The following is a 12324-nucleotide window of genomic DNA, read 5'->3' as shown; positions in this document are numbered from 1 at the left end:
ATAAATAAATGAGATGAAATGAAAGAGAAAGGAAAATAATGATGCTCAAATTATTGTAGACCACATCATTCCATCCTATATACCATTCCTTTTATCCCAAAATTCATTACTCAATTTTTTCTGGACACAAATATTTTAAATTAAAATTACTAGATCGTCATTCCATCCTATATACCATTCCTTTTATCCCAAAATTCATGACTCATTTTTTTTACACAGATATTTAAAATTAAAATTAGGGATAAAAGGTGCGTGAATCAAATGTTTAATTTAATTTTTAATGGGTTGATTAGGTCAAAACTCATGAATTTTAGATTAATTTTTAATCTTTTCATGATTCTTTTTTTTTTTTTATCAACAATTCCCTTAATTTAAGGGGTTGAACAATTTTTCCACGCTTTCTAAAAATCTCCAAATTCATAACTGACATGGATTTATTAAGGTGACTTAAAATATGAGATGGCGTCGCCGACGGAGAACCAAAACAATGTCGTTTAGTTGAGGCTAAAACGACGTCGTTTTGAACCCAAACTTCTCTATCACTCACAGTTGGGGGTAAAACGACGACGGCGAACTGCAGAGCTCGCCGGAAGTCGAGCAGCAGCAACAGCGATTCCAGATTCGCGGAGCCCCAACCATGCCACTGCTCGATCTAGGAGGCGGCGGCCTTGGAGGGTCTACGAGGGTGGTTGGGGAAAGAGGAAGGCGGCGAATTTGGTGATGGTGGTGGGGGAGGGCAGCGGAGGTCCCTCTGCAATTGCAGAGCTCGTCGGAAATCAAAGCAGTAGCAGCAGCGATTCCAGATTCGTGGAGCCCCAACCATACCATTGCTCGATTTGGGAGGCGGCGGCCTTGGAGGGTCTGCGAGGGTGGTTGGGGGAAGAGGAAGACGACAAATCTAGTGATGGTGGTGGGGGAAAGAGAGCGGTGGAGATAGAGGTGTGGTGGTGGAAGAGGGCAGCGGAGGGAGCGGCAAATGGGGCTGGAGAAGGCGGGGGAGGGCCGTGGAGGAAGGCGCTGGATCTGAAGGGTTCAAAGGGACTTTCGGCGGCGACGACATTTCGCGATTTCAACGGCGGCGGTGTTTCCACCGGACCTAGAGGTGGGGGAGGGAAAGAGATTTTTTTTTTGTTTATTATTTTTCATTTGTCAATTTTTTAGTCCAAGTAAGCGTCAAATCAGTTCAATATTGCCATAAAATTGCAATGTCGGCTTGGTACTCACCAGAGCTCAAAAGCATGGAAAATTTATTCAACCCCTTAAATTCAGGAAATTGCTGATTAAAATATATATATATATATATATATATATATATAAAGTTTGAAAATTTGTCCAAAGTTCACGAGTTTTGGCGTAATTAACCAATTGTTAATTGATATTAAATAATTGTTAATCAATGAGATTAGCTCCAACACGAATTGCGGCGATTCGTCAACCTCTATTGTACCACTATCGGAGAATGAGGTCTTTGAGTGACTGCTATGTCTCCTGATTTAGGGCTTCCACCTTCACCTTGAGCGCGTTAAATTTCTTAATGAGGTCATGCTTTAGAGTAGTGAGTGGTCAAAGAGCTCTTTCCAAATGAGACTGCAGCTCGTTTCGTCATCAGCGATATCTAGTAAGTCAACTCGCTCTGATCCAAATTATGTCATATTCTGGAGGGAGTGATATCTATCTTAGCGAGTTCTGTCTTATTTTGGCGGCAACAAGGTAAGTCAACTCATCATCAACGATGTCTATCTTATGACTGATATTTACATGAGTTCAAATTCTGAAGGAAGCGAAAATTTTATTAATTTTTCAAATATCGTTTATTTAATATTATATATTGACTTATTCGTTATTTCCACTTTGATCAGAAAAAGCAATCTCACTAACACACACACACACACACGTGTATATATACACACACACACACTAACTCTTAGTTCTCAAATGACAAATTAGAAAGAATTGAAAAAATAGATTTATTTGTAGATCGATACGAAAAGTATTGTATACAAATTTGTTCTGAATTTTTTTAGTTGTTTAATGTTTTAAATGAGTTGTGAAACATTAGTGAATCACATGCATTATAAGCTATAAATTTCAATTACTATGTAGAACTTAAATAAATTTTTCACTGTTCTTATTTTACTCGATCCTTTTTTAATTTTTTATTTTCTTGTATTAAAGAAGTAAGTTTCTACTATCAAAGTTTGCTTATATAGACGATTGGGACTAGAATTTTAAGAATGAGAGGAAAATTTTAGATTTATATATTTTGGAACAAGTTTAAATGAATGAAATTATATTTATATATTGAGAAATTGGAAAATAAAATAATACAACCTTAATATAATAAAACACAAAAAAAATTATTGGGCGATCATGTTGAAAGTAAGAAAAGGCAAGAAACAAAGGGATCAAATCAAGCTAATCAAGGCAATCAAGGATCAATTATATCAATTATCTTTCTTTTCTTATGTAACATAGTCTCAGCCCTATAAAGGGTTCTTGTAATTACAAGAATAATAAGAAAAACCAATACAGTTTACAATCATCAAAAACTCTCAATCTTTAGCTTTCTTTAATGATGTTGATACCATGTTTTAACATGGTATCAAAGCAGATTTAGTGATCATTGGAACTCAGAAATTTAAAATCATCATCGTTCCTACACCCCTCTTAACCTTAACCAAGGCAGCGTCTGTTCTTATAAAGACAGCCATCCATTTTTTTCTTTCATTTTTACTCTTCCTGCAAAATTAATTCAAGATATTAGGGGAGATACAAACCACCAACTCTGCAAATACAAACAGTGAATTAACCCAACAAATTGCCAATCTAATGCGAAACTCCGACAACGTCGTGCTCGGGTTTAAATTAGACGGCAACAATTATCCGTTATGGGCACACCTCATGAAGGTGGCCATAGGCAACAGAGGCAGGTCCAGAGACATTACCGAACAACCACCACCACCCAAAATCACAGATCCCGATTACTACAAATGGGAAGAAACGGACCTGTCCGTTTTCTCTTGGTTAATACAAAACATGGAGGGAAAATTAGTGATGAATTTCGCCCAACATCAGACGGCTAAAGCCGTTTGGGACAGCTTAGCAGTAACTTACGGAAGTGGAGCCGCCGATCCGCTCCAAATTTACGACCTGGAGGTTAAAGCAAACAAGGTTAACTAAGGGCAACTTACTCTTGAAGACTACTGGAACGAGTTACAGGCCATATGGCTCAATATTGACAGAAAAAAGCCAAATCTTCTTGGCTGTTGCGAAGAGGGCATCGCCAAATACCGAAAACTGATCGAAAACCGGCGGCTATACCAATTTCTCTCCGGGTTGGATGCGAAGTACGACAATGTCCGGCGGGATATTCTCAAGGAAACCCTTGCTCCCTCAGCAGAGTCGACGTTCTCAAAAGTGCGAAGGGAGGCCGCCCGGCTACAAATCTTGCAGCCGACAACCAATCGCTCCGACGCCGACATTTCATCATCGGGAGGGATCGGGACCGGGCTCACCACCACCTACCGCCCTACTCAGCGGCTTGAAGTCCGTCCGCCACAAAGCACCGCCGGCAGAAGCTCTCAAACGCGCTCAAGAAATCTCTCATCGATCAAGAAAGAATATAAATCAAAACTCTACTGCGCCCATTGTTGCATGAGCAAACACACCAAAGAGATGTGTTTCCAACTCGTTGGCTACCCGGAATGGTGGGGAGATAACCACAAAATGGCAAAAGGAAAAGTGGCAAGTAGCACCAAACCCTCCATTTTTTCCTTATTCGCATAATAGACCCCATTTCTTGCAAACTACCCCCCCAAGTTCCGAGTTATTACAAAGGCCATCCCTAGGTTGTTCTGAATTGCAAAAATTACCCTATTTTATGCAAACTGCCTCCCAAGATTTCCACAAATTACAGAACCGCCCCAATCTTCTACATAATACTAAAATCACATCTCAATTATGTAGAAATTCCCTAAATACTTTCGCTGCATATCAAACCTCTTGTGATAATAGGGATAGAGATAAAGGGTGGATTTTTAATTGTGGAGCCACTGATACGATGACTTTTGATAAAACTGATATTATTAAGTCATCAACATCATACCGAACACATGTTCAAACTGCAAGTGGTGATTTAACTCGTGTTGAAGAAGCCGGAACTATAGAATTTTTTCTACTCTTCGTCTCTCAAATTGTCTATATGTTCCGTCTCATTCCCATAAACTTTTGTCTATTAGCCATGTTACAAAAGAGCTCAATTGTACCATGCTAGTGAATCCTCACTTCTGTCTCCTTCAGGATATCAGGACGGGGGAGATTATTGGGCGTGGCACTGAGCGGGATGGATTGTACTATGTGGATGAGATCGCTCAACAAGGCAAGGTGATGCTGGCTCACAGAACTGCAGACCGGGAAGCCTGGCTTTGGCATCGTCGGTTAGGGCATCCTTCCACGGGTTACCTTAAGATTTTATTTCCTAAATTAGTATAGAAAGAGACATTAGCTTGTGAAACTTGTGTTTTGGCTAAAAGTCACAGACGGCCTTTTAAACCCAATAATACCCAAGTTGATTCTATTTTCTCTTTAATACACTCTGATGTTTGGGGACCTTCACCTATTGTGGGGGCCAAGGTTTTAGATATTTTATGCTTTTTATTGATGATTGCACTAGGATGACATGGATGTATTTTCTCAAAAATAAATCTCAATTCATTGAAAAATTCACTCATTTTTTACTATGATTCAAACTCAATTTCAGAAACATATCCAGACCCTTAGAACCAATAATGGGGGAAATTTGTTAATCATTCCATGCAGAACTTTTGTCAACAGATGGATAATTCATCAAACCACTTGTCCCCATACTCCCGAACAAAACGGTGTTGCCGAACGAAAAAAAATAGAATTCTCTTTGAAATAACTCGTTCTATGATGATTGAGTCTAGGGTACCCACTCATTTCTGGCCTGAAGTTGTTGCCACTTCTGTTTACCTTATAAATCGCCTTCCTACTAGAACCCTTTAGCTTCAAACTCCATTGCAGAAATTATCCACTTTGGCCTCTGTTTCTCTCGCTCTTACTCTCCAACCTCGGGTCTTTGGTTGCTCTGTTTTTGTCCATATTCCCAAACATGAAAGAACTAAACTCTCTCCGTGTGCTCTTAAATGTGTCTTTGTGGGGTATGACCACCATGAACTATGACTTCCTTGAAACGGAGTATTTTTACCACCTTAACAGTCAGGTGGAGAGTGAGATCGACTTGTTAAGTTGGTTACCAATGCCAGGACCGGAAGCGGATCCAACAGAGACAGTTAACCTTGCCACCGAGCCAGTCTCATCTGCTTCAGAACAGACTCCTCCTGTACATGAGCCCATATCTCCTCCACCTATGATATCTAAGGTAAGGAACTCTAAACCAACTACTGTGGTTTTCAATTCAACTGATCATATTCCCCAAGTTGTTGAAGAGGAACAAGAGGATGAACATATGGCAGATGGAGATACCGGGAGATATGTATTACCTCCTAGGAGTACTCGGGGTATTCCTCCCAAACGATACACTCCAGAAAAGTTTGGGAAGAATTCTCGGTACTCTGTTGGAAATGTTGCCAAAGGAAACCTGTCCAAAACTGGTATTGCTTATGAAGCAGCCTTGTATGATGATGAGATTCCACAAACCGCTGAACAAGCTCTCAAGATTGAGCATTGGAGGGAGGCCATGAAGAATGAGATAAGTGCCTTGAATCGGAATCATACATGGGAGAAGTGTAGATTACCGAAGGGAAAGAAGCCTGTTGGATGCAAATGGGATCTTCACCAGTTCAACGTTACAAATGCCTTTCTTCATAGGGAACTCGAAGAAGAAAGGGAGGTCTGCATGGAAGTACCGCAAAGTTTTTCAGATGAGTTTAAAGATGGTGAGGTGTGTAAACTGAATAAAACTCTCTATGGTCTCAAACAGTCTCCCAGAGCTTGGTTTGGGAGATTCACCACAGTTACGAAGAAGTTTGGATATCAGCAAAGCAACTTAGACCATACCTTATTCTTGAAGAGAAGAGGTGATCTTATTTCTTGCTTGGTCATTTATGTTGATGACATGATTATAACATGAAATGACTTAGAAAAAATTCGAAAGTTAAAAGAAAATCTGTTCAAGGAGTTCGAGATGAAGGACTTAGGGAAACTAAAGTACTTTCTCGGAATCGAAGTACTTAGATCAAAGAAAGGGATTTTCATCAACCAGAAAAAGTACACTCTAGATCTTCTAGCAAAAATAGGGATGTTAGATTGCAAACCAGCAGAAACTCCTATCGCTGTAAGTCATGGGCTGAAAATTGTGCAAGGAGCTAGTTAGCTGACCGTGAACAATATCAGTCTAGTAGGGGAAACTCATCTATCTTTCCCATACCCGACCTGATATTTCCTATGTTGTTGGTGTTGTGAGTCAATTTATGCACCAACCACATGCTGATCACATGGAAGCTATGCTCACAATTGTAAGATATCTGAAAGGAACCTTTCAATATGGAGTGCTGTTCAAGAGGACTGGACATCTAGAGATATAAGCCTACACAGATGCTGACTGGGCTGGAAACCCAGTCAACAGAAAATCAACCGTAGGTTACTTCGTGTTTGTTGGACCAATCTTTCATTAACAGTCTTCTTAACCACTGGACTTCAGTCAATCCACTCTTGATTCCCTTAAACTCTGCTTCTACACTTGAGAGGGACCAGATCTATTGCATATTCGGAACCTATTTGCTGCAATATATGAAAAGGATTATCTATGATGCATTTAATTAGTAATAACAAAAAGAATAATAAATTTGAAATACTATATTAGTGAGATTTGATCAAATAATACGGGAACAATATCGATAAAGACTTACTATAACTCATAAACATATATAAATGTAGTATAAATTAAAACCTAGTTAAAATATTTTGAATTTGAAAAGACTAACAGCGGAAAATGAAAGTTTTAGAAATCTAACATCATTATAAATTGTTAAAACCTGAAAAAAAAAAAAAAAAACTCAATTGTTAAGATATACGATTATACTCAATTTTTATTTTTTTATTATTTTTTTAAATATAGCATCGAGGAATTATTCTGACGGGATGATGTTTATATAACGTATGAATAGTGGGTTGCTTTGGCGGTCCAACGAGACTCTATATTTATATTTTAAAGCCCCAAACTCATTTCCGCCTAGGGTTCTCTTCCATTTTTTCTCATTTCCATCGCAATTCCTCAGTCCATTTAAGGTGAGGAAAAGGATCCTAGTTTCAGTCTCTATTCCAATAATTTGTAGCAAGGTTTAATTCAATTGAAAGCAAAAAATTTCAGCGAGTCTTTCGGTTTGTGATTCCTTGCATCCCTCAATCGTATGTGTTTATGTGAATTCTGCGCGCGCTGAACGTCTATATATTTATTTAAAAATATCATTTTTGCGCTGATAGCTGCTTATGCAATAGTTTGAGAAGCAAATTGAAATATACTTTGAAAGATATGTTTTTTTTAAATATACTTTGTTTTTAGATTAGACGCATTTGTAATGGAACTTGGGTGCACTGAATTCTATGAGCTTCGGATTTCATGTATTCTTCGATTGCAGCTAGTGTTATTGCGTTGTATAACAGGGTCTTTCTTTGAGGATATGGGAGTTTTAAGATCGGGGGGTTGGTTTGTGGGAAAGTTGTATAGTAAGTGAAAATGAGTATCTGATTTTTAGAGTTGATGGAGTGAACTTTGACTGATTATGGATGCTATATATGTCTTTGAAGCTGTTGGAAGAAATATTCATGTGAGTAAGAAATAATATTTGTTTAAATTTTTATACGGCAATTATAATAATATCTTAAAACTGCAGATTTGTTTCAGAAGAATGCTGTTCAAGCTCTCAAAACAGACATGTCTCAGAACAGGAAACTCAAAGTTGTATTTTTAAATTTTAGAAGGAACACCCTCTAACAGTGTATTGGTTTATTATGATATTTTGGGGGCAAGCTTTGATAGACATTTTGGTAGGAATCTAAAGTCTAAACTTGATGATTCTCTTCTTATTTACCAGCTTCAATTTCTTTTGCATGTGTGTATGTGAGTTTAGGTATGGAGATATTTGTTTATCATTGCTTCTACTCATTGAAATTTGGTTACATGATCTTTGATTCATTATCGTTGTAGGATCCGGCGATCCATAATGTCTGAGATAAAGTCATCTGGGAGACCATTTGATCAATTATTGGAGAAAGTGTTGTGCATGAATATACTTTCTTCTGATTATTTTCGAGACCTGTTGAAATTGAAAACTTATCATGAAGTTATTGATGAGATTTATGTTACTGTCACGCACGTGGAGCCATGGATGACTGGCAACTGCCGAGGGCCTTCTACCGCATTCTGCCTTCTCTACAAATTCTTTCTTATGAAGCTCACTGTCAAACAAATGCATGGATTATTGACTCACCCAGATTCTCCTTATATTAGAGCAGTAAGAAAAATCTTTCCTGGTAGATAGGACACACAAGTTTTTCTCATTTTCTGTTTTAAGTTGCTTAATATTTCTGGTATAGAATGATAAATGCTTGCTCATATATTCTTTTTCAGATAGGATTTCTCTATTTAAGATATGTAGCAGATCCGAAGACTTTATGGGGTTGGTGTGAACCATATGTAAAAGATGATGAGGTATGGAAAATATGCCTTGTCCACTTAATCCTGTAAAGTTTATTTGGTTGTGAACTGCTTTCTTCAAGTTGTTATTATGTAGTTTGAAAATGACTGTAAGTCTATAATGTATTAGACTTCCAATGGGCATGCAGAACAGATGTTCTATGGTAATACTGAGTCAAGCTAGCCAACTGGCTTACATGTCAACATAGTGTTTGTTGTATAATAACTTATCTTTAGTATATTAGTCAACAGGGATGCCATTGTTCTTTATTGCAACATTTGTCAAGACATCCTAATTGACATGCTTAACACATTATCTTTATTTAGCCAAACATATATTACATTCACAGACCACAGTAGATATCCTCAAGGATTCAAAAAGAGAATGGACTATGTGATTTTTTTTTTAAACTTCAAAGGCATTCAGTGTTTTTAGCACATTCTCATCTATAACCAGGCATGGTGATTTTGCATATTTATCGGAAGTCAATCTCTCCTTAAAGAATACTTTCTCTTACGGTACTTTTCGATGTTTCCACTATTATTTCGATGTTTTTTTTATATAACATTTTAAGTTTTCGTGCTATCTCTCACTGACTGCAAGGGAATCTATGATCGTTCTGTATGGGTTATGTGTGGATGACCTCTTGCCTATATGAATCGGGCTATATGACTCGGGAATTTCCTGTTGTGTGTCTGATGCATGATGGCCAGGATGGAACAATTTTACAATTCATCAATGGTGCATTGGCATGATTCCCTCCAGGTGACCTGTTATGTGGGAATGAAAAAATAATTGGAAAAGATCTTGTTATATTTTATCTTATGATAAAGTCATTCCTGTTTTACTATCTGGGTGTTCTAGTTCTCGTTCCACTTAGTATCTCATTTTAGGATTACTTACGCTGTTGCATTCTCAAAAGTTGGGAACATTTCTTAAAGAAATTCTCAAGTTGTCTAGTGGCTGCCAAGGGAATTTTTTTTGTCAGCAGGATAACATTATTAATTTTTCCTTTTTCACCAAAAACTGGTATCCATTGAACATCACTATATTTTATGTTTATCTCTTAATTCCAGGAATTCTCTCCGGGTTGTAATGGCCGTATGACGACAATGGGTGCGTACGTGAGGGACTTGCTTCTTGGACAGGTTTTGCATTGCTGTTCATTTGTTTATTAGATTTTTGAGATTGTTGCTTTTGTACCATCAGCGTCTTTGTCCTTTGGCGTTGAGTTCTGATAAATTGTTTTCTGCATGCAGTACTACTTTGACACACTTCTTCCTCGTATTCCTGTCCTGGTGTTGCGCACTGTTGTAGCCAATCTTGAAAATATGAACTTGCCGTCTAAACACTGTGGAGTGACTGGTGAGACCACTCGTGGAAGTGAAGAGACTGCAAGAAGACCACCTTCTGTCAAAGCTGCTCTTTCTGTCTCTTTTGGTCAACGTGCGCCTCATCGGACATTAACTAGGGATTCATCCCCAGTTCGGCGTACAGTCAATCATTCTTATGATCGAGGTAATGAATCAAGACGATCTCCCAATCATCCTGGGAGCCAAAGTGGTGATCTATCTGATCGGGATTATCCTGGAAGGGAGAGAGACAGGGGCAAGGACAGCAACAGTGATCGATATAGAGACAGGGATGATGAAAGGAGAAGGGAGATGGAAAAAGGTAAAGATAGGAGGTATGATTATGACAGAAGGTCTCGAGACAACTATAGAAGGAATTATGATAGGAGGGGCCGTGATGACTACAGAAGAGAAGGTAGTGCTCGTCAGAGCCGAAGTAGGAGCAGGAGCAGGAGCCGGAGTCAAAGTCAGAACACCCATGAATATGGTAGGCATAATGTAAGTAGTCACAATCCATTTAGCCATGAAAGTAAGGAAAAGAGATTGGCATCAAATAATCTAGCTGAGCTCAAAGATCTATATGGTGTATCGAGCAATCAAAAGGAGGGCGTGGCTGAGACCTCGGAGGGTCGCCCTTACAGGCCTAGTGGTACTGAGGAGGTGATCAGACTAGGTGGTTCTTCGTGGAGGTAATGATATTTACTTGCAAGTATCATCTCTCCCGTGAAGGAAATCACTTTGGACTTGAAATTCATTGTTCTGTTATTCTGTATAAGCCAACAAGTGACTGATTCATCACCGGGAAGTCAAATAGTTGTAATTTATGGCGGTAGTCGATAGCATTGGTGTTTCAGCCAATGAAGGGATCGATTCATAATCAAGCACTGTGTAATGTATTTGTGGCATGATTAGCAAATGAAAAGGGGGTTTTGAAGCTAGAGCTTCGATTCTGTCCATGACAAATTTGGTAACGCTCTTTCTCAGCCTTGCAAATCTTCGGATCTTGTAATTTCAAGTACTGTATAAGCCAATATAAACTGCAATGTACCAGGTATAAACTGCACACAACTTAATGAGCAATCAGTTTGAACGATGCTTTGTTTATATATTTATAATGAGTTTGCACTTTTGATTAACTGTTGTACGATTATAGCTGTGTATAATAAGTTCACAATTACTATATGATTTTTTAGCATAGGTTATATCTTCACCCCCTTGCATTCAATATCTTCAGCTGAAAAGTTAACTCCAACTATTCAGTTGGTGGATATTGGTTAGTCTTTGGATGAAGATATGGGAATTAGGAAGTGCATGCCCAAAAGGTTCGAGCCAAAATTGGAGGGATTTTAGAGAAAAATGTAAGCTTTCAAAAACGGAAGTTTTGTTGCCCGAGATTTTTGCGGTACGTGCCAAACATCCACACTTTCTTGAGTTGGATTTACGTCAAACAAATATATATATATATATATATATATATATATATAGATAGATAGAGAGAGAGAGAAATGATATGCTACATACTTTATGTGAGCTCCTTATATGAGCACCACTCATGTTTAGCTCTCGTTAGCTTTATCTTTTTTGTTTTAGGCATTTATTTTTATTCTAATACTTCATACTCCCTCCGTCCATGAAAGAACTTCCTAGGAGGGAGTGACACGGGTTTTAATAAAATGTTGTATAGTGTATTGAGAGTAGAGAAAAAGTTGTAAAGTGTATTGGGAATTGTGAAAAAATATTAATAATTTATTGTGTTGTTTTAATTAATGTTATTTGAGTGGTGGAAATTGTCTTAAAAGGGGAGTATTTTTTAAGTGGTGGGGTATTGTCCCAAAATAGGAAAAAGTAGGAAATTCTTTCGTGGACGTCCCGAAATAGAAAAATAGGAAGTTCTTTCGTGGACGGAGGGAGTATATTTTTATTGAGATCATTAATTTTATAAATTACATAAAAATCAAAGTTCGATTTGTTCATATTCCCTTTAACTTCAAATAATTAATAAAAGAATAAATTAGACTTTAATTTTTATTTAATTTATAAAATTAATGATCTCAATAACAATATATGAAGTATTAGAATAAAAATAAATGTCTAAAACAAAAAAAATAATACTAACGAGAGCTAAACATGAGTGGTGCTCATATAAGGAGCTCACATAAGGTATGTAGCATATCATTTGAAATAAGACCTAGTCCTAGTTTGACGGCCCTTTATATTAGAGATTACTCAAAATTTCATTAATATTTCCCTCAGCGCGAATATATTCTAAATATGGTAGCATCTAATGACGCCCT

General features: G+C 37.7%; 2 protein-coding genes across 9 annotated transcripts in view; both read left to right on the top strand.

The window, feature by feature from the left end:
- LOC131001633 (uncharacterized) overlaps positions 1 to 12324 on the top strand; it is a 465975-nt gene that overhangs the window by 244853 nt on the left and 208798 nt on the right. The window lies entirely within an intron of this gene.
- On the top strand, positions 7120 to 11166 carry LOC131001602 (pre-mRNA splicing factor SR-like 1). Of its 8 annotated transcripts, XM_057928115.1 has the most exons (6): positions 7153 to 7269; positions 7875 to 8028; positions 8189 to 8495; positions 8612 to 8692; positions 9755 to 9826; positions 9938 to 11166. In XM_057928115.1, exons 3-6 carry the CDS (start codon positions 8205 to 8207, stop codon positions 10721 to 10723), a joined length of 1230 nt encoding a protein of 409 aa, XP_057784098.1. In that variant the 5' UTR covers positions 7153 to 7269; positions 7875 to 8028; positions 8189 to 8204; the 3' UTR covers positions 10724 to 11166. The 8 variants fall into 8 exon arrangements, 7 of the variants coding, with proteins under 7 accessions (XP_057784097.1, XP_057784101.1, XP_057784098.1 ...); XM_057928114.1 differs by lacking the exon at positions 7875 to 8028 and having other exon boundaries at positions 7120 to 7269; XM_057928112.1 differs by lacking the exon at positions 7875 to 8028 and having other exon boundaries at positions 7164 to 7362.

The sequence above is a fragment of the Salvia miltiorrhiza genome, chromosome 8 (assembly GCF_028751815.1).
Source record: "Salvia miltiorrhiza cultivar Shanhuang (shh) chromosome 8, IMPLAD_Smil_shh, whole genome shotgun sequence".
In the NCBI taxonomy this organism is placed as follows: domain Eukaryota; kingdom Viridiplantae; phylum Streptophyta; class Magnoliopsida; order Lamiales; family Lamiaceae; genus Salvia; species Salvia miltiorrhiza.
This window is presented reverse-complemented; position numbering and strand designations above follow the sequence as displayed.

Excerpts from the sequence above, each read along its gene's own strand:
- LOC131001602 (XM_057928114.1), top strand. The coding sequence starts at position 8,205 with ATGTCTGAGATAAAGTCATCTGGGAGACCATTTGATCAATTATTGGAG. Across the intron at positions 8,496-8,611 it reads ATTCTCCTTATATTAGAGCA|ATAGGATTTCTCTATTTAAG; the intron begins GTAAGAAAAATC and ends ATTCTTTTTCAG. Across the intron at positions 8,693-9,754 it reads CATATGTAAAAGATGATGAG|GAATTCTCTCCGGGTTGTAA; the intron begins GTATGGAAAATA and ends TCTTAATTCCAG.